Here is a 21,599-nt window from a genome sequence, read left to right as displayed (position 1 = left end):
ATTCAAGACCAAACATACACAGCATGTAGTTCAAAACAGATCCAAGACCAAACATACACAGCATGTAGTTCAAAACAGATCCAAGACCAAACATACACAGCATTTAGTACAGAACAGTCAGAACAGAACTCCACGCAGTCTTCACAAGTGAGAGGGGCAGATGGGAAAGGACAGGAAGTGGAGAGTGAATACCTCCTGGTGAACAAAGCAACCATTGTAGTGTACCATCAGGACTGCCTCTGTCTGAGGTCTTCAGCTTGAGACCCTAGCCCGAAGGGAGGTGGGACAGGGCCAGCGGAGAGGCTGATTGGGGACAGGACCAGAGGAGAGGCAGGGATGTCCACTAGGAAATTAGAAGTAATGACGGTAATAAGAAGCAGCATCATTCACTGACTGGTAGTGAGAGAATTGATTAAGTCAAATACTACTGTCTGGACATTATGTAAGTGCTCAGACCACCTGATTGCTAATTTATACCTAGTCCTAAATGGCACCCTATTCCCTACATAGTGCACTACGTTTGACCAGAGCTCTATGGGGAATATATAGGGAATAGGGTGCGATTTAGGACAGACTCAGATTTAGTAAGTTTAAGACCGGTACAGTATTATCATAGGTTTTCAGCCATCCCAATAACCGGACTGACTAACAGGTCTTGAGTGAATGGATACAGATCTTTATTGAAAAGCAATGTTAACTGTGTTAAGCTAGAAGCTCCATATGACTTCCACAAGGCCTACGAGTGTAACAATATGACTTCCACAAGGCCTACTACAACATGATTTCCACAAGGTCTACTGCAGTATGACTTCCACAGGGCCTACTGCAGCATAGCTTCCACAGGGCCTACTGCAGCATGGCTTCCACAAGGTCTACTGCAGCATGACTTCCACTAGGCCAACTGCAGAATGACTTCCACAGGGCCAACTACAGCATGACTTCCACAGGGCCTACTGCAGCATGACTTCCACAGGGCCTACTGCATTATAACTTCCACAAGGCCTACTGCAGTATAACTTCCACAAGGCCTACTACAGCATGACTTCCACAAGGTCTACAGCAACATGACTTCCACAAGGCCTACTGCTGTATGACTTCCACAGCGCCTACTGCATTATAACTTCCACAAGGCTTACTGCAGTATAACGTCCACAAGGCCTACTACAGCATGACTTCCACAAGGCCTACTGCTGTATGACTTCCACAAGGCCTACTGCTGTATGACTTCCACAGGGTCTACTGCATTATAACTTCCACAAGGCCTACTGCAGTATAACTTCCACAAGGCCTACTACAGCATGACTTCCACAAGGTCTACTGCAACATGACTTCCACAAGGCCTACTGCTGTATGACTTCCACAGGGCCTACTGCAGTATAACTTCCACAGGGCCTACTGCAGTATAACTTCCACAAGGCCTACTGCAGTATAACTTCCACAAGGCATACTGCAGTATAACTTCCACAAGGCATACCACAGCATGACTTACACAAGGCCTACTGCAGTGTAACTTCCACAAGGCCTACTGCAGTATAACTTCCACAAGGCCTACTGCAGTATAACTTCCACAAGGCCTACTGCAGTATAACTTCCACAAGGCCTACTGCAGTATAACTTCCACAAGGCCTACTGCAGTATAACTTCCACAAGGCCTACTGCAGTATAACTTCCACAAGGCATACTACAGCATGACTTCCACAAGGCATACTACAGCATGACTTCCACGTGGCCTACTGCAGTATAACTTCCACAAGGCATACTACAGCATGACTTCCACAAGGCCTACTGCTGTATGACTTCCACAAGGCCTTTTTATTTATTTATTTTTATTTCACCTTTATTTAACCAGGTAGGCTAGTTGAGAACAAGTTCTCATTTGCAACTGCGACCTGGCCAAGATAAAGCATAGCAATTTGACACATACAACAACACAGAGTTACACATGGAATAAACAAAACATAGTCAATAATGCAGTAGAACAAAAGAAAACAAAAAGTATATTTACAGTGAGTGCAAATGAGGTAAGATAAGGGAGTTAAGGCAATAAATAGGCCATGGTGGCGAAGTAATTACAATATGGCAATTAAAACACTGGAATGGTAGATGTGCAGAAGATTAATGTGCAAGTAGAGATACTGGGGTGCAAAGGAGCAAAATAAATAAATAAATACTGTATGGGGATGAGGTAGGTAGATAGATGGGCAATGTACAGGTGCAGTGATCTGTGAGCTGCTCTGACAGCTGGTGCTTATAGCTAGTGAGGGAGATATGAGTCTCCAGCTTCAGGGATTTTTGCAGTTCGTTCCAGTCATTGGCAGCAGAGAACTGGAAGGAAAGACGACCAAAGGAGGAATTGGCTTTGGGGGTGACCAGTGAGATATACCTGCTGGAGCGCATGCTACGAGTGGGTGCTGCTATTGTGACCAGTGAGCTGAGATAAGGCGGGGCTTTACCTAACAGAGGCCTACTGCAGCATGACTTCCACAAGGCCTGCTAGTGTTACAATATATGGCTTTACATACATCTGTCAATTAAGAAGATTGGAATGTCCTGTTTCTGGAATGTGAACATCAGGATGTCTTTCCTACAATGGACAGTGGGGTCCACCGCTGTATAGCATGCCTATGATGTCTCTTCTGGGGTTCGAGCCCAGGGACTGGAGAGTAGATCTGCTGTTTAACTGAGGCAATATCTTCAGGACATAGGGTTACATTAGAACAGACACATTATCATGTGTTAGATATGATTGTCGCCTAAGACTAGAAATACACCTATGTATTTACTTACTTGAAAAGGTGTCATGGTCAGGCTGATATTGCTGTTGGACATTACCATGGTACCCACTGAGCATCCTGTAATTGACAACGTTCCCCAAGACATGTCCAAAGTAGGCCCACCTACTGTAGGCCCACCTACTGCTTTGAGGTGAAAAATCAAGTGGAACCACCAATTTGACCTCAGAATGTGAAACTCTACATGCGAAATTCGATTATAAAGCCAAATCTGCATATTAGACCTGACAGCTGTAATTCCAAACTGATTATGCAAATGTAGAGCGCTTCTCACATGTGTGGTTAATTAACTCAGACAAAACAAAAATCTGGTTGGATTTCATCATGGAAGAAAAAGAGACAGTAGAAAGAATTTGTTAATACCTTGAAATATTGAGGGTAAAAAGTAGGCCTATAGGCTAAACATTGCTATGGAAATGACGTGTGCAGTATGTCATTACCCAAAACACGAATAGGTATGGCTGTTGCTATTCTATTACTCATATTTTTGGTTGCTGCTGCAATACTGTGTACAGAGGGGAATTGGGTGTTGTTGTTTACTTATATGAATGTGAAGTAAAATACTGTATTTCTCATGTGTTGAGAGCTCATTGTAAAAGGGAGAGGTGTAGCCTACATATAGCTTTAAGGGCGGGGGTGGGGGAGGGGGGGGGCTAGAGTGGAGCGCAACATGTTTGTTTGGTTCCTTTTAGAATGAAGAATATACTACAAACTGGGACTATTATGCACACATTATGTACACAGCCGTAATTGTTATTCCATTCATTCAACGAGCTCCTTTGAAGATCACTTAGCTTCACGCAGTGTTTTGATAGAGGGACACGTTGCCTATTTGTCATAGACTTTTAAAGTTCTTGACTTTTAAAGATATGAAAAAGTTTGAGGATATGGGTGGGGTTTGGGAAAGGGGAAAGGGAGGGAAGGGGCCGAAGAGAAAAAAGAGTGATGTGTAGTCTATGAATTCGATGCTGGGTGGGTCTAACGTTACAGCTTTTCAGAATTGCAAATAACTATCGTGCGTAAAAGCTCCTTCACAGGTAATGTTTATCAGCCTAATGCGGTTTACAATTTCTATTCAATGGGATTGGTGGAGGGTTGGTACTGTTTGGTACTAGTTTAGTTTTTTAAGGCTCTGTGGGCGAAAACAATAGTTTTGGGGAGGTATTTAAACGTTTTATAATGGAACTACATTCAGTTGATAAGGACGCTTTGGAAGGATTACATGGATTTCACTTTTGCGAGCGGCAAAAAAACGTCAACATAGGTTTACTTCTTGCATAGTATTATAGATCATATTTTAATAAAGATTTTGTATTCATTTATGTATAACACATATGTTTCAGACTCACTTCTGTCGTCGTATTCTCGCGCTCTTTTCTCATAGCCTGTGTCTGGGGCCCGTTGCAACTAACGGGGATAGCATCCATAACAAACGGTAATGTGCAGCCTAGTAGTCCAGTTAAAATACATGGCCACGTTGAATAGCCTATTATTTTTCTCGACTGAAACTTGCTATTGAGTCAAAAAAATCTATGCATATATTCAGGTTAATAATGATTAGTCTGCAGTTAAATGAATAGTCTAAAATTTTAGGCCTAATAACTTTATACACTTGAGTAACTTTTAAAACAATGTTGTTTTGATGGTAGACCTACAGAAACAACAATTATTACTTTACCCTCTAAGCTGTCTAATTGTAGTTGATAACAAATATACGAATCTATAAGCTCCTTTTATAGGCTAAACGTGAATGAGCAATCGAATTCAATGATTTGAGTCGTATTTGAAACGAGGCAAATTGACCATTTAGGTAGAGCGCTCTTCTATCCCAGACCTGGATCAAAAACAGACGTCAAATACTTTGTGTGCTTGATTTATCTGGGAGTTTGCACTTTTGGGTCTATTTTATAATTCCCATTGTAGACAAACCAATTCATGCACAATACAAGCATTTTAAAATATTTGACATGTATTTGACCCAGATCTGGTTATGCCTCGTATTTAGTAAGATAATTAAGGTGGTGTGGTATATGGCCAATATACCACGGCTAAGGGCTATTCTTAAGCACAATGCAATGCGGAAGGCCTGGCAACAGCCCTTAGCCTTGGTATATTGGCAATATACCACAAACACCCGAGGTGCCTTATTGCTGTTATGAACTCATTACCAACATAATTAGAGCAGTAAAAATGCATGTTTTGTCATACCCGTGGTATAGGGGCTAATATAACACGGCTTTCAGACAATCAGCATTCAGGGTTCGAACCACCCAGTTTCTAATAAGCAGCATAGCCTACTCACTGTCTATCTTTCCACAACACTTATCTTTTCTCAGTTAGTCACAATGTTGGTCCTGGCTGGAATCGTTGTTCTTCACATTACCGCCATCATCCTGCTTCTGGTTGCAACCATTGATAACGTAAGTAAATAAATATCTCCTCTCCTTTTTCTTACTTTCACATGCTTCCAATGTCACCTCAGTGACCCCTTCTGTTCCATCTGTTCTCCTGCTCCATATGAACTTCAGAACGTCTTTATGGACACCATAATAAATACAGGGGCTAGAACAAAATTGTCCACCGTTGGGCCTAAGTATCCAACACTGAAAACACGGTTCCAACACTGTTATGAGATGATATAGCTGTTAGTAAGTTTTGTTTCAATGACTTTGCTACTCTTCTCCTGTGTTGTTTTCTGCAGGCCTGGTGGCTCACAGACTCAGTGGCCACAGATGTGTGGGGCCGGTGGGAACTGGCAGGCTCAGCTTGGCACTACACCAACCTCAAAGGAGACTATGCTGAAGGTATAGTACAGATGCCGTATCTTAATTTGATGACCCTGTTGTTGCAGGAATGTTCCTGCCCAGCAGGAAATACCAACGTGTAGTGTACTCGAGGTTTGAAAAGGCTTTGAAAGTTTGTAATTTCTACTTTAAAATGTCTGACTTGAATTTCCCAACGAAAAATGTACCAACCCCTACAAAAATGTCATTCACATTTCCTGTTGCTGCAGGATTATTTTCCTGCTGGTTGAAACTGGCTCACATTAAGATACAGCATCTGTGTGCTCACCTCTTGTTATGGCTACACACTATTAGCTTCTACCAAAACAAGATAGAGTGGACATGTGCGTATGCTTATACTCGCTCGGTAGGCAGGGGTCGAATTAAGCTTCCAAAGTGAAACTAGTGTTTGTTCATTTTACTATGGTGAGTTCCCAGAATGGTTTCATTTCTACCCCTGCTGGTAGGCATACATGACATGGACACAAAAATATATATATTTTGTAATTATTATGAATTAAAATAAATGACTGTCATTGTTCTGTATGACAAGAGTATAGTGTCAGGATCAGTATTGTGCATCTTCCCATCTCATGGAGCCCTGTTCTCTCTGTACCCCCCTATAGAATACCTCCAGGTAGTGCAGGCCGGAGCAGTGCTGGCTTGCATCTTCTCCATCCTGGGCTTGTTTGTGTTCGTGGCTCAACTCTTCACCTTGTCCAAGGGCCAGAGGTTCACCTTCTCTGGAGCCTTGATGCTCATCTCCTGTAAGTAGCTTGGGTCCCTGTATCTGCATCTTTATACTGTATACTCTATGTCATGACATTGATATAAACACAGTGTATATGTTCTGTTGTAGTCCAGCACTAGCAAACAGAACTAATAACTGATGCAAACTGATAACTAATCATCCAGTCTTTGAATGCACACCCTGTGGGTGGGTCCCCATGAACATGGTTGAAAAACACTATTGTTTATTGCTATAACTATAACTGTTATTTAAGTTCAGGTTGAAATGGTCTCATCAGCAGTTGTGTCTACAGCCCTATGAGTGACTTTGAGGTGATGTCTCCAGTCACAGCACATAACTGTTATTAACCTAACAGGTGTTTTTATATCTCCCCTCCTCTCCATCTAGGTCTGTGTGTAATGATTGCTGCGTCCATCTACACGGACATCTTCCACAAGCAGGACCAGGGCTGGTTCGGACACTCTTTCATCCTGGCCTGGATATCCTTCGTTCTCACCTTCATACTGGGTGTCATCTACGTGGTCCTGCGCAAGAAGAGCGAGTAGAGGAACAAGGGATGAAGGCGAGGAGAGGAGGATTGGAAGGATAGTTTTTATTACGTTTTTGCATTGTGTTGGAAAGGGATGGAGGGAGGGTAGGGGTCTTAATTTGTTTATTAACAGTCCCAGTATTCCGATTTTTCTTGTGAGGAGGAAGGTGGTACAGAAGGGGGGAGAGCGGACCCCAAAGAATTGTATGCACAATCAATTTCTATGCAGACTACTGCATGCCTGTTCAAATGGGAGATTTGTAATGTGTCATTGATATAGTACTGTATATTTCAAGGTATGCTACATACCTGTTGCAGTACTTGAACAATCAGCAAACAAGCTTAATTTCCAGTACATGTTTTAAAAGGAATTAGAATTTTTATTTTTTATATCTGAAGTATTTTATAACCAATTGTAATTGTTTTTTGATCTAAATACATTGTAACCGTTTGTTGTGTAATTGTCGTAACGTGTATTCTAAGTGCATTTTAATAGTGTGTGATTCTGAGTTTTGGTTGGCTGCTATTGGCTGCTATATCAAAGTACATTTTAATCATGTGTGTGATTCTGAGTTTTGGTTGGCTGCTATATCAAAGTACATTTTAATCACATGTGTGATTCTGAGTTTTGGTTGGCTGCTATATCAAAGTACATTTTAATCATGTGTGTGATTCTGAGTTTTGGTTGGCTGCTATATCAAAGTACATTTTAATTTGTACAAGTGAAAAAGGTCAACCAGAAACAGAGGTCAATGCGGTGTATGTAATATCACCATTTATTATAATGCAGTAGAGTTCTGTTTCTGTTACAATTCTGTTTTGTAATTACATTGGAATTTAAGCCATGTTTGTTCAGACTATACAATTTATTAACAAAATAAAAACGCTAGAAAAAAAGCATATTTTTCATTCATATTTCATCTATTCAACATATTTCCAATAAATAACTATTTGATGCAAGACTTCACCATGAGAGCAATCCTGCGACCACTAATAGGCATAACAGGGGATACAGTAAGATGTACAGTATGTCCAATGACATGCTTGGTCCGGTTCCCACATTTTTTTTTAAAGAAAAGACAACCCCACATTATTCAAGAGGCCCTACAACAGACCAAGACAGAGACAGGAATGTTCCATTATGTGTCATTCCGAGGGGGTGTAGTGAGTTGATCTGGACTGTACTAAATCCCCTGTCCAGAGGGGGTGATCCGCTCTTGCACCACCAGGTGAAGGAGGTGGTTCTGCTCTGCTGAGAGAAGAGGCCTGAGGCATGAAGAAGAAGAATTTACTGTCCATTTTCCTTACAGTCTACGGAAATGTTCTTAATTTAGAGACAAGATATCAATGAGAAAATCATAAGGAGAAAAACTCAATTGAAATGGGTATTGCAGCTAAATAGCTACCACATGACTGAGATTTTATTTTTTATTGTTGCTTACCAGAGTTCAGGTTGAAGAGACTTGAGGGACTCTGTGTCTTTTTCCTGGCAGGCCATCTGCAACAACACAATGATAGACTGATATAGACTTAAGACTTTGAAAGCCCAGCATAACCACCAATACAGATCAGCATAAAGCTAGAATCCTGAAATCAAAACAATAACAAAGCATCACCCTGCCTTTGTTTTTGTAAAATGCTGAGGGATGTGGGCCTGGAGAAACATAACCACTCTAATTCACATACAGAGCTATGGATGCAAGGGCTTGACCATCCATGATATCAACATTATAGTTTTAATCATGTTGTTAGGCTGTACAGTTTTTGTTTACATTTGCATTGTTTACAAACATTGGAGTAAAACAAGCTTATATTTTGGGTTCTGATGGGGTACGACAGTTGAACTAAGCTCATGAGGCATTTACAAAGTTATGTTCTTCAAGAATACCATTAATCCATAAGATGTAGCAACGACGGTTTCTTGCTTTAAAGTTGACTCAGTGCTACAATTATGCTCATATTAATCCTCATGTGAGACACTTGACCTTCTCACCAGTACCTTAAGGGCCAATACATCGCTATTTTGTGTGATAGAGTCTAGTAAGGAAATATGCCACATACCACAACTGACTGCAGGAGCAGGAAGACATTCTCAGGTAGGAAGGTCACTACAACGAGAGGGTTGGAAATACAGGTTTAACAATATAGAATTATGAACTTTGTTCTCCCATCCCAACCTTGCTAGTGTTGTGTGTATGAGTGTTTAAGGTCAGTCGGGTTAGAATAATGGCTGTAGTGTAGTTACCCTGACTATGAGGGTCAAACGACTCCCAGGCGTATCTCTCCAGGGTCTGGGCATGCTCTGGCAACAACTTCTGGGGAGGAGGCTGCAAAAGGCATTGCTTTCAGAGAGAATTTACGCAATTTAGCAGTGATACATCATCTGTAAGTGTTTGTAGGAAGGAATTGAATACAAGTGAAGTGAAATGTAATGGTATAAGAAAGCACAACAATCTTCGCGATGCTGTGCTTACCTCAAGCAGCATCAGCAAAAGTACTCTAGAAATCTCACACTTGGCCACAATGTCCAGAAATGCACCTAAGAAGACAATGAGCAGACGAAAAGCATACTGTTATCAGTTTCAGAATAGTTCATGAACTTCCTGCTTTAACACAAGAAGTGATGAGTTAGCCACAAGTGTTGGGCCAGTCCATTATGTCTTCACCAACGGGGGTGCTGGTGCCGGGCAGTTGCAGTCCCCTCTCCTGACACATCAGCTGCATCTCTGTCAGCACGGACAGCGAGCCGTCATAGTCACCTGACACACAGAGAACAGACAATGTCTATTACAGGATCATGATGTTGTTGTTAGGATTAGAAACACACAAAAACACACACCAGAGTTGGGGTCAGGTCAATATCAATTCCAGTAAATTGAATTGCACTCCTCAGGAGAAAATCCATGTCCAAAGCAATTTATTGAAATTGACACGGTCTTGAACCCAACTCTGGTATACTCTAGTCCCCAACACATGGATACGCTTCAACTGACATCTGGACCACATGCAGGTAATCCCCATACCATAACCCAGTTTCCTGGCTCAGAGATCAATACGGAGTTGAAAACAAAGAATAACACAAATCTTCACCTATGGTCCAGACCCATCAACCCCCACCGATCCCACCACTGTACTCACGGGTGAGTATTTTGCAGGTGGCCATCTCTCCCATAGACAGTAGAGACTCAATGGGCTGCTGTGTCTGGAGTTCTGCTGCTCTCTGGTAGTGAACTATGGCCTCACCTGGTCTGTTCATCTCCTATAGATGAAGATGAGAAGAGAGAGGAAGAGGGAGAGAAAGGGCGAGAGGGAGGGGGAGAGAACAGCAGACAGAGAAACAGAGAAAAAAAGAGAGACAAATAGAGAGAGAGAGAGAGAGAATGATGATCATATGATCTTAATTCACTACACAGACTGACATAGAAGAGGAATGGTTGCCAATCTATCTTTTGTGATCAGTTTGGTCCATTACCTTGAGGGCATTGCCAAGTTCCAGAGATAGACTGGCAGCCATGACAGGCTGGTTCATCTCAATGTACACCTGAAACACATTTGTAAAACACCGCATTATACTACTGTCTCCAGAGGAATCTAGGGGAAAGGCCAGGGAAAATGGGTTGTTAGTATGTATGGGAAATTCTCCAGATGCTTGGTCTCTTTGTAGCTGTTATTTCAGATGGATTCAACAATAAACTAAAGAGGATTAGATTATCATTTAAATGCCAATAAAAGATACTCTGATGGATCATTTTCCCTTTCACAGCTGTTGTTCGCCAAGCCTGGTTAAACTAGACTGAATGCTGCGCTCACTTGTCTCACTTCATGTCCGTCAGTTCCATCTGGTTTAATAGGGAAGCTTATAGTCATGAGCTCGCCTTGACTGGCAGCTCTTTGAAACGCCTCCGTCAAGAAACGTGGATGCAGTGAGCAGTGTTACAGTTAAATCATCTCAAGCAAATTTGGTGAAACGTAAAGCAACTCAATACAATATTAAAATTACATCAATGATGTGTTTTTTTTAAATTTTATTTATCTATGTCTCTTGTGATGCAGTTCACAGCAGCACTGACGGATGTGTTGACATGACAGAGTTTTGAATGCCCCCCTTTAGTTCCATGCTGGCTGAAGACCAAGATAGACAGTAACTAGCTAACACCAGGCACAGATGGAAGTATCTTTGCCATAGATGAAGAATAAACTTTTAATTATATTTGCTGACACCCTACAGTCAAATTTTGCACCAGTAAAGTAACTATCTAGCTACTGTATATAAACCATGCCCCCGGCAAACACGTGACGTCACACACGTGCTGTCCCCCTATCGCGTTAATAATCCCGCCTCCTGAAATAAAAGTGTTTGACATGGGGGAGGAGACCAGTAACTTTAGGATCAAACTTTACCAATGTAGAAGCAAACAGTCATGTTTCATACTTTGATCTGGTTTTATCATCAAATTGAATGAAAAACATGATTTTGACTGTTCGTGACCTTTAACTTATGACCTGTTTGTGTATCTCTATTCTATTATGTCAAACATTTGTAGTCTTTTTTTTTACCTTGATGGCGAAGCTGTAGCAGTTGAGTGCGGCCTGCAGGTGCTCGTCGAAGCCTGGGGCTTGTAGTGCTCTGTTCTCCTTCTCAGAGAGCAGGAAGAGCCGGGCAGCATCGGTCAGGGCCAGGGCCTCCCCAGGAGCATTGAAAAGAGTCTGCTCACACCTGTGGGTTCAGGTAGGATATAACAGGTATAGATGATATATCGTAATGTAAGATATCTAATTTACATTGTAATAGGTAGTAGGAAATAATGTTGGTTGTAGGATACTTACAATGGAGGAGAAAGGGCAATATTGATCCATCATTCTATGCTACCCATGTCTGTATGATATTAATAAGTGCAAACAATATGTTCTGAGTAGGCGGCAATAGTTAGAGATGGAGACTTACCTTGCCATTGCAAGGTCACAGAAAGCTGCATACTGAAGGCAGTCTTGCTGCTTCAGCTCTTTAGCCAACTGACCTGCAGCCAATCAGAAATACTGGGTGAGATACAAGCCACATAATCAACAGAAGTTGTGCAAATGGTGTACTTAATAGTAGGGGTCATCATCTGAAAACATGAACATATGAATGAATTGTTGATATGTCAGAAACATGGTTATTAGTCATATTTTTTTTCCCAGGAAACATTAGCTACTCACCAAACTGCTCACTTGCTTCTGCTACATTGGGTTTCCGAAGAAAACGTCTAAGATGGGCAAAGTGAAATTACAACTAAGCCAGTAGGGACAACAGAATGTCAGACATGATTAGTTAGCTAGTTGCCTAGTAACCACTGCTCTAGTACCTGATTAGCTACAACGCTAGAAAACTAACGTTAGCTAAACAATCATTATCATTCAGGGATGAGGATTAATTTGAAACAGCTAACTAATGATCTATCTAGTGCCAGCTAGTTAATGAGTTTAGCCAAAACATGGTAAAAATGGCAAAATAAATAAATAAAACGCTTTTGATGCTTTCTTTGGACGCATGGAACTGACAGCAAGTTTAGCCGGCTACCGTTAGCTAGCTAGCTGTGAAATCCTGGCTCGCAACTCAAAAGATTAGACGATCATGCATTACACATCGACACTCGAATGGATACACAGAACAAAGACAAGAACGTAATAAATCGTACTTTTTCAATTTATTTGATACAGCACGATATCTCATCAGAAAGTCCCCCTCCGCTGCCATGATCAACAATAGATGAAAAACGTAAATAAACCAAACCCGGAAGTAGAGATGGGAGACGCGTTTCGATTGGTTCTTACTCAAAATAGCCTAATAGTCTCATTGGATACAATCTTATTATGGTGGGATTTTGGAGTACAAGGGTTCAGTTTGCAAAATCTCTCGTTAAAATTAATCTGACATATTGCAGATATCTGTTAATTAGACAAAATATCAACCAGAGATATTCCGTGATGATAACAACCAGAGACACAGCAATTTATTTTCAACAGAAGTCACGAAGCTGCAGGGTAAAATACATACGTGATTTTAGGTCTGTGTAAAAGAACAAGAGAGATTGCAAAGACAGGAAAATCGAAGCATAAAGATTCCCAAACACAGTGCAGATGCCAGTAGGTCAGAAATTCTCATAGACGCATTCAAATATTCCTTCCTCTTGCGGCGTTGCATTCTGCACCTGTAGGAGGAGAGTGGGAGAGAGGTCAGGACAGTAGCATCCTCATTAACTCGAACAGCTCTTTATCAACATTATTGGTAGCTATAGGTCTACTCATATCTATTTTTTGGGAATAGAATATAGTAGAAAAATAGAATACAATTAAATATAATATATCTGGAATGACAAAACCAAGGCTTTGGTCATTTATATTTTATGGTTAGTGTATGTTCACACTGACCGATTCCTTTGACTTTCTCTTTACGTTTCCTTTCCTCTGGACAGATTCACGGTTTACTGCTGCTGCTGGTGCTCCTGGGGTCAAGACCTCATAGACAGATGCTGGCCGAGACTCTAGACTCTGAGAGAGAAGGGAGTTCCAGGTGAGACACATTCATTCTTGTAGATCACATAGGGCCTAAAGTTAATGTGGAAGTTAATCAAAACAGGGGATCTTTGTTGATGATATTCTTTTGATGACCCACACACAGCTTTGACATGTGTCAAAGTCATTTTTTGTTGTGGTTCAACTCGTAAAATCAATGTGAAATAGTTACAGCAAGTCAATGGAGATAGAGAGACATGCTTACAGCGTAAACCGGAGCAGAGGCAGCTGCATTCACTGATGTGTTACCGTTCTCCTCCACCTCTTCATTCTCCCCTCTATTCCTTCCACTTACTCCACTACCGGTACTTCCATTCTTCAATGTAAACTGACCCCGGAAATCACAAGTTAACACACACACGGACTGATACAATGACAACATACCAACCACAACAGAAGGGTACAAAAATATACAGTGTTTCAGAACCTCCACCACACCTTTCTCAAATCTCTTACCCATTGGCTTTTGAACACGTATATGGAGCCGATCACACTGAAGATGAGGAGGCCTGTGGTAAGAGCCCCCAACACGAAGAAAAGGCTGAAACCAGAGTAAGACTGCCGGTACCCCTCGTCTGAAAGAGAGACAGAGACAAATACAGAGATACAGAGATACAGAGACAATACACATAGTACCATTAGAGTTTGTCCAGTGTCAGTCAATGTCTGAACACTTTGGTTGGAAGTAGATTTAATGTCAAGTGAGAAAAAAAAGAGTTAGAGGGCTTTTTAATGTCATGATGCCAATCATGCGTGTTGTTGATGGTGGCGTACGTCTGACATTCAGCTGACATCTACAGTGTTTGTACCAAAAAAAGCTCCCTTTTAAAAAGTGATTGTGTTTTCACTCTCATGTCAACAATTCCTGTTACTCAACATGTGGACAACAGAAGTTTCACTAACTGACTAACTGTTATCTTTCTATCATCCCTTCATTTTCTTCTTCTTCTACCACACACTCACCTTTCACCAGAAGGGTCCAGAAGATCTCCACATTTTTATACTTGCAGTTATACTCTCCTGAGTATGAACTGTTATATGCTGTTATTTCCAAATTAAATGTTCTTGTTAATGTTTCAGGAGAAAAGAGAATATTCCATTCTTTTATCTTCTTTTGTTCTGGAGGCCCAGAGCAGACTAAGTTGCTGGAGCTCTGATTCATTGGGATGGTCACTTTGAGTTTGTAATGGACCGTTTCTCCTGCCAGAGCCACCCTGATTCTGTCCGGCATGGAGATGGCTGGGATGGCTTCTAAATTACACAGGGGGATGTAGAGTAAGGCTCAATCTGACATCGAAGAACCAAATAGGCAACTTACTTATGTATTGATTTGCAATACTTTGATATAGCCCACTAAAAATACATTGATAAACAATGTTGATGAGAAAAGACAATTCTGTAAATGACAACAGGGATTTCTATCATGACATTTCTAACTTCTTACATAAAAAAATGACTTTCAACCGTATCATGGTATTGGTATTTAAATGTTTTGTTAATTAAATACCCTTACCTTGAGCCTGATGATTTCCCAAACACATCAGGACACACAGAACTCCAACCATCCAGATGCACATTTTGAAGAGACACCAAAGGTTTAGTTTTTCCCCTCTGTTTCTATTTGTTTGTGGTCACTTGAGATAGGAATACCTGTATCAGTATTGGAAGGATTTCGTCGAATTTCCCAAACCGTGTATGAGTGTCGCTTCAAGCCTTTCCCCTGTTCAGATTGCCCAGAATGGCCTCAGAGAGGTCGCAATACTGGGGTTCCTGTTTTGCCCTGGCCACTTCCTCAAAGTATTAATTTATGTGAGCCTTGTAAAATCCCCAACCATCAGAGATAGAATGACCAAGATACTGTACTGCTCTAGGAGGCATAGGCTATAAAATAACAGATACATTTGTATTTTTTATTTTTTATAAACAGATTATGAATGAAAGCATGAACCATTTACAGCAGACAGGAAATGTCCAAAAAGTAAAGTTATTACAGTATGTACTCTTGTGTATGTTTTGTTGTGATACCACAGGCAGCTACTATGTTATTATTGTGTTTGTTACGTCACTCACCAGATCCATCCCAGATGCAGTGTTGAGTTTCCTCCACTGTGAGACAGTGTTGGAAAGACCCAGAGTTAAAGTTCAAACCACAGAGTCTGGCCCTTCAGATGAAAGAGAGAGAGAGAGGAAAACATCTGAGAAAGAGAGAAAGGAATTCGGGGGAGGTGACAAATTGTCTATGTTAATGAAAACCAGGTGAATGTACATCCGTTTGACTTCTCCTCAACTAATGCTCTCAGTCAGTGTGGAAGGAAGAACTGCACAGCATTGCAACACCTCTGCACGTGCCTATGCCTCTTCCCCTCTTCCCTTCTTCCCTCTCTCTCTATTCCCTTCTTTTACAAACTCTTTCCCCCGTTATCCCCCTTTCATTGGCAGAGCTTTAAGCCAACTCTGACCTCACAGCAGCCACTGCACAAAAACAGACTCGGAGAGAGAGAGAGAGAGAGAGAACAGAAATAACATCTGGATACCAGTGAATAAAAATTATGTTCACTCTATTTCATACCACTCCCCCTCTCCTTATCTAGCTCTAACTCCCCTCTGACTCTAAATCACTTTCTTGCATTATTTTACCTGGCAGGGTTAACCACTGTCAACAGTATGGAAGGTATTCACGTGGATTTGGTCAGTTGATGTGTTGGACTGAACGATAACCAGAGCTGGATGAAATACCGTCATCATTTGAGAAATGTGGAGAACTTGCTGTCATACTTTTGGGTTCTTGAAAATAATGTTATAGCTCATATAGGATAACAATCATTCTTTACCTCCATCTGCATCAAAGAGAAGGGGAAACAGAGGGGCGGGGAAGGGGGAATGACAGGAAGACTCAAAAGAAAAGTGAATATGAAGAGAACACGTACGCCTGGAAACAGCTGGAACCCAGAAAGAGAGGGGGAGAGAGAGAGAGAAAGAGGGAGAGAGAGAGAAGAGAGAGTGAGATGTGTACGCTCCTCAGTCCTCTCACAGTTCACAAATAAAGAGTCCTTAAGTGGGTCCGCACTGCCCAGCCACATTCTCCTGCTAATCACATTACTACTGCAGGGACAGAGAGGAGAAGAGAGGGAAGAGGAAGAGGAGACCAGGGCATTGGAAGAGCGGAGAAAAGAAAAGGGGAAATAATACTTCAAATAAAGTGAAGGCACCAAGTTTTATTAAGTGACAACTTGGACCTGTTAAATTAAACCTAATTCCCTGAAGGTGTAAGTATTGTTTCATTCACTCATTTAAAACACGCAATGTACTTCTCATCCAGCAAATGCTTTGGTTTGTTGGCCTTGTTTCAGTTGTTTGTGGCACTGTTGTCTTACCGTTGACAATTTAACTGGGATACATACGGAACCTTATCTTCCTGCATGTGTCTAATTTGTCTGTTTGGTTCTTGATATGTTTATTGAAACAGCTCCATCATATTCCAGTTTCACATTTCAATGTTTACTCACCACCTGCACAGGACACCACAGGTTTAAAACAGTACGGTGAAATTCTTACCATGAGAGTCCTTTCCCAATATTGCAGTGATAATAATATACTGTAGATAATAATGGAAAATATAATAAAAAATAAAATGAAGAATAAAAACCACACAAGAATTATGATGACTTTTAAAGAAACGAGAATGCAAGTACATACAGGTTATTGAATGTGCAGGGATACTGGAGTGGTAGTATATACAGGTCAGTACCAGTACCTTATTCAATATGCATGGATACTGGAGTGGTAGTATATACAGGTCAGTACCAGTACCTTATTCAATATGCATGGATACTGGAGTGGTAGTATATACAGGTCAGTACCAGTACCTTATTCAATATGCAGGGATACTGGAGTGGTAGTATATACAGGTCAGTACCAGTACCTTATTCAATGTGCAGGGGTACTGGAGTGGTAGTATATACAGGTCAGTACCAGTACCTTATTCAATGCAGGGGTACTGGAGTGGTAGTATATACAGGTCAGTACCAGTACCTTATTCAATATGCATGGATACTGGAGTGGTAGTATATACAGGTCAGTACCAGTACCTTATTCAATATGCATGGATACTGGAGTGGTAGTATATACAGGTCAGTACCAGTACCTTATTCAATGTGCAGGGATACTGGAGTGGTAGTATATACAGGTCAGTACCAGTACCTTATTCAATATGCATGGATACTGGAGTGGTAGTATATACAGGTCAGTACCAGTACCTTATTCAATATGCATGGATACTGGAGTGATAGTATATACAGGTCAGTACCAGTACCTTATTCAATGTGCAGGGATGCTGGAGTGGTAGTATATACAGGTCAGTACCAGTACCTTATTCAATATGCATGGATACTGGAGTGGTAGTATATACAGGTCAGTACCAGTACCTTATTCAATATGCATGGATACTGGAGTGGTAGTATATACAGGTCAGTACCAGTACCTTATTCAATATGCAGGGATACTGGAGTGGTAGTATATACAGGTCAGTACCAGTACCTTATTCAATATGCATGGATACTGGAGTGGTAGTATATACAGGACAGTACCAATACCTTATTCAATATTCAGGGATACTGGAGTGGTAGTATATACAGGTCAGTACCAATACCTTATTCAATATGCAGGGATACTGGAGAGGTAGTATATACAGGTCAGTACCAGTACCTTATTCAATGCAGGGATACTGGAGTGGTTGAGGTGGGCTCAGACATAAAATGGGACTGGTAGTATGATATACATGTAAGGCTGAAAAGTGACTGGTAGCAGAACGGGAGCATGGAGAACAGTCAATGTCTCGGGTGACCGGAGTCTTTGGCAATTTTTCGTGCCTGATATGGCTTTTAAAGCTTGTTTCTTGTGAGGATAGGTGTTCATTTGTATATTCCACTCTCCCTCTGGTCAGGTTCCAACTGCGACACGAGACCCTCTTATGAAAGCATTTACAAGACTTCTTTCATGAGTCATCATCTAAGATATCCAGAACATTCCAAGTGATTACCAATCCTTCTCATGGTCTCCGTTCTGGGTATAATCCCCTTCCTGCTCTTTACATAGCCTTGTTTCTGGAACCAATACAACACATGGTCATTCTCCTTCTATCACACCACTGTCCTGAAGACACAGGCCCCACTGTCCCTCACACAAAATAGATTTTCTTCAGGCTTTGACATAAACTAATTGAGTTTGCTCAGTCCAACAGGTCATAAGACTGTCCGACTCCTGTCCTTACCACAAATGAATGGCTATGTTACCTGTTTTCAGTCACAGTATTGAAAGCACACTTGAACATACTTTGAGAGACTTTCAAAGAGCGATAGGTCATATAGAGGGTTTCTAAGATGACCTATACCAAACCAACATGTGAACATGCATGTGGATCTGTTTTCAACTCTTAACTGGGCCACGGAGAGACTTTTTCTTCACTCTCTCTCCCTCTTTCTGATTCTTCTCTCTGTCTCTGACTTTCCCTATTTCTTCTGAACGTAATAAAATTGTTGTAATGTCACAGTGAACTGATTTTGGCTAATTGGCAGATATTTTTCAATCATTCTTGTTGTGTTTTCATTTTCTTCTTCATAAAGGGCTGTGTCTTCTCATCATGGCCCCTCAAACTGTGATGCTGCTGCTTCTGGCTGCCATGGCGACCATGGCCCAGTCCGTTGGCGAGGAGAACGAACTGGATTATGGGTACTGGAACTACCGGGAGGGAGGTGAGCTAGTAAATAAGAACATCCATCCAGCCTACTCAGTTGACGTCAAGGAAAGCAAAAGCGGAAGTGAAAAAGACAGGTCTTTCATAACAACGTCTCTTCTTCCTTTCCTCTGGGGTTGGGGTTGCAGCTGAGAGTGTGAACGTGACCACTGTCCGCAGTGTGACCAGAGTCCTGGACCTCTGGGGAAAACGCATCTTCAACGAGATCAAGACCCTACTCCACTCTCAGCCCAGCACCCTGCTCCCTGACTACTCCAGGTAGGAGTACCAGAGGGACATCCTTACTGTGGTATAGGTCAACAGAGAGTGTACAAATCCATTTTTACATTACTTTCAGAAAGTATTCATACCCCTTGACTTATTCCAAATTGTGTTGTGTTACAGCCTGAATTCAAAACAGATTAAGTATATATTTTTTTTCTTACCCATCTATAGACATTACTCCATAATGACAAAGTAAAACATGTTTTTAGACATTTTTGCAAATGTACTGAAAGTTAAATACAGAAATACCCCATTTGCATCATTATTCACACCCCCAGTACATGTTAGAAACACCTTTAGCAGCCATTACAGCTGTCTTTCTGGGTAAGTCTCTAAGAGTTTTCCACATCTGGATTGTACAATATTTGCCCATTTAAAATTCTTCAAGCTGTCAAATCGGTTGTTGATCATTGCTAGACAACCATTTTCAAGTCCTGCCATAGATTTTCAAGCCAATTTCAAATCAAAACTGTAACTAAGCCGCTCAGGAACATCCACTGTCTTCCTGGTAAGCAACTCCAGTGTATATTTTACCTTGTTTTCCGTAATTGTCCTGCTGAAAGGTGACTGTCTCCCAGTGTCTGTTCAAAAGCAGACTGAACCAGGTTTTCCTCTAGGTTTTTTCCTGTGCTCCATTCCATTTATTTTTTTATCCTGAAAAACTCCTTAACGATTACAAGCATACCCATAACATGGTACAGCCACCACTATGCTTGAAAATATGGAGAGTGGTACTCAGTAATGTGTTGTGTTGGATTTGCCCCAAACACAACACTTTGTATTCAGGACAAAAAGTGAATTGCTTTGCCACATTTTTGCAGTATTATCTTGGTAGTGACTAGGTGTATTGATACACCATCCAACGTGTAATTAATAAGCACCATGCTCAATGATATTCAATGTCTGTTTTTTTTTATTTTACCAATCTACCAATAGGTGCCCTTCTTTGCGAGGCATCGGAAAACCTCCCTGGTCTTTGTGGTTGAATCTGTGTTTGAAATTCACTGGGGTACAGAGAGGAGGTAGTCATTTAAAAAAATCATGCTAACATGATTATTACTCACAGAGTGATCCATGCAACTTATTATTTGACTTGTTAAGAAAATGTTTACTCCTTACTTATTTAGGCTTATCACAACAAAGGGGTTGAATACTTATTGACTCAAGACATTTCAGCTTCTCTTTTGTAATTCATTTGTAAAAATGTCTAAAAACATAATTATACTTTGACATTATGTGGTATGCGTAGGCTTATTTCCTCCTTTTTAAATTCAGGCTGTAACACAACAAAATGTGGAAAAAGTGAAGGGGGGAGGAATACTTTCTGAAGGCACTGTATGTCTCTATAATGAAGCTGTAGGCCTATGAAGTTATTTAATCTGTCCAACAATGTGTAAATGACATTGTAGATGGATGTTGCTAAGTTCCTGTTTTGACTCTACAAAATATTGACCAGTGCAGATGAATAATTTGAAGTTACTGTCCAGGTTCTTAAAGTGTGATTGATTGCCAGTTTGAAGTGCCCGTTGCCAAGTTACTCTTTGTGTCCTGCAGGGTGCGCCCTCTGTCCGAGTCGCTCAACGATCTCTTCAGGGAAGTCACTCTGCTGCACAGGCGTATCACGGAACTCACCCATCGCCTAGCAACCTTGGAACCATTCCTCCGTCGCCACGGCTACCGGGACGAGGGGGAGGAGGGAGGGGGTGGCGGTAGCAGGGCTCTGGCACCTCGGAGCATGAGAGGTGGCGCAGCGAGACTGACGAGGTACACCTTGAAGAAGGCGGTCCCTGTGAGGGGGACTAGGGTGGTGAGGAAGAGGAGGGTGAGAGTATACAACAACGGACAAGTTAGGATGCTGGAGAGTGCGAGTGAGAGATAGCGGGAGGGATTGTGGACTACGGAGGAGTGTGATAGTAGGAAAGTTAGTGTTAGGGTTCTAAGTTCAGTGTGAGGTGAGAGGTCAAAGGTGAAAGAGCGAGAAATTAACGAAATAGAGTCTGCAAATAATTATAATGTATCAAAATCTGATATACATTGTAGAAAGTTGATGTAACATGTATGTATTCTCTATCTCTGCTTCATTATTAACAAAGATGTGCATCTGTAGTTGTTATGTGTATCAACCCATGAGAGAGCAATGATATATTCATTAAACAAACTCATCAAGTCTCAA

General features: G+C 41.3%; 4 protein-coding genes across 8 annotated transcripts; 2 read left to right on the top strand and 2 right to left on the bottom strand.

The window, feature by feature from the left end:
• Nucleotides 1–3,705: 3,705 nt before the first annotated feature.
• LOC110485713 (epithelial membrane protein 2) lies at nt 3,706–7,527 on the top strand. Of its 2 annotated transcripts, XM_021556852.3 has the most exons (6): nt 3,740–3,829; nt 4,136–4,227; nt 5,129–5,212; nt 5,494–5,596; nt 6,202–6,342; nt 6,714–7,527. In XM_021556852.3, exons 3-6 carry the CDS (start codon nt 5,138–5,140, stop codon nt 6,869–6,871), a joined length of 477 nt encoding a protein of 158 aa, XP_021412527.1. In that variant the 5' UTR covers nt 3,740–3,829; nt 4,136–4,227; nt 5,129–5,137; the 3' UTR covers nt 6,872–7,527. The 2 variants fall into 2 exon arrangements, with proteins under 2 accessions (XP_021412526.1, XP_021412527.1); XM_021556851.3 differs by lacking the exon at nt 4,136–4,227 and having other exon boundaries at nt 3,706–3,829.
• Nucleotides 7,528–7,604: 77 nt separating this feature from the next.
• On the bottom strand, nt 7,605–12,647 carry LOC110485711 (40-kDa huntingtin-associated protein). Of its 4 annotated transcripts, none has more exons than XM_021556849.3 (12): nt 12,534–12,647; nt 12,055–12,101; nt 11,801–11,873; nt 11,413–11,572; nt 10,328–10,396; nt 9,994–10,114; nt 9,522–9,614; nt 9,330–9,394; nt 9,101–9,182; nt 8,917–8,963; nt 8,298–8,353; nt 7,605–8,121 (listed from the first exon to the last, which is right to left on the bottom strand). In XM_021556849.3, the coding sequence occupies exons 1-12, from the start codon at nt 12,590–12,592 to the stop codon at nt 8,040–8,042; spliced, it is 954 nt and encodes a 317-aa protein (XP_021412524.1). In that variant the 5' UTR covers nt 12,593–12,647; the 3' UTR covers nt 7,605–8,039. The 4 variants fall into 4 exon arrangements, with proteins under 4 accessions (XP_021412524.1, XP_021412523.1, XP_090051902.1 ...); XM_021556848.3 differs by having other exon boundaries at nt 9,101–9,197; nt 12,534–12,646; XM_090195776.1 differs by having other exon boundaries at nt 12,055–12,127; nt 12,534–12,636.
• LOC149978777 (uncharacterized) lies at nt 12,524–15,271 on the bottom strand. Its single transcript, XM_090195778.1, has 6 exons — nt 14,924–15,271; nt 14,374–14,661; nt 13,867–13,985; nt 13,616–13,738; nt 13,267–13,386; nt 12,524–13,046 (listed from the first exon to the last, which is right to left on the bottom strand). Exons 1-6 carry the CDS (start codon nt 14,985–14,987, stop codon nt 12,987–12,989), a joined length of 774 nt encoding a protein of 257 aa, XP_090051904.1. The 5' UTR covers nt 14,988–15,271; the 3' UTR covers nt 12,524–12,986.
• A 794-nt stretch (nt 15,272–16,065) lies between these two features.
• LOC149978776 (uncharacterized) lies at nt 16,066–21,599 on the top strand. Its single transcript, XM_090195779.1, has 4 exons — nt 16,066–16,676; nt 19,032–19,160; nt 19,291–19,420; nt 20,981–21,599. The coding sequence occupies exons 2-4, from the start codon at nt 19,049–19,051 to the stop codon at nt 21,303–21,305; spliced, it is 567 nt and encodes a 188-aa protein (XP_090051905.1). The 5' UTR covers nt 16,066–16,676; nt 19,032–19,048; the 3' UTR covers nt 21,306–21,599.

Source organism: Oncorhynchus mykiss, chromosome 13, assembly GCF_057628025.1.
Source record: "Oncorhynchus mykiss isolate SJ-2025 chromosome 13, ASM5762802v1, whole genome shotgun sequence".
Lineage (NCBI taxonomy): Eukaryota > Metazoa > Chordata > Actinopteri > Salmoniformes > Salmonidae > Oncorhynchus > Oncorhynchus mykiss.
This window is presented reverse-complemented; position numbering and strand designations above follow the sequence as displayed.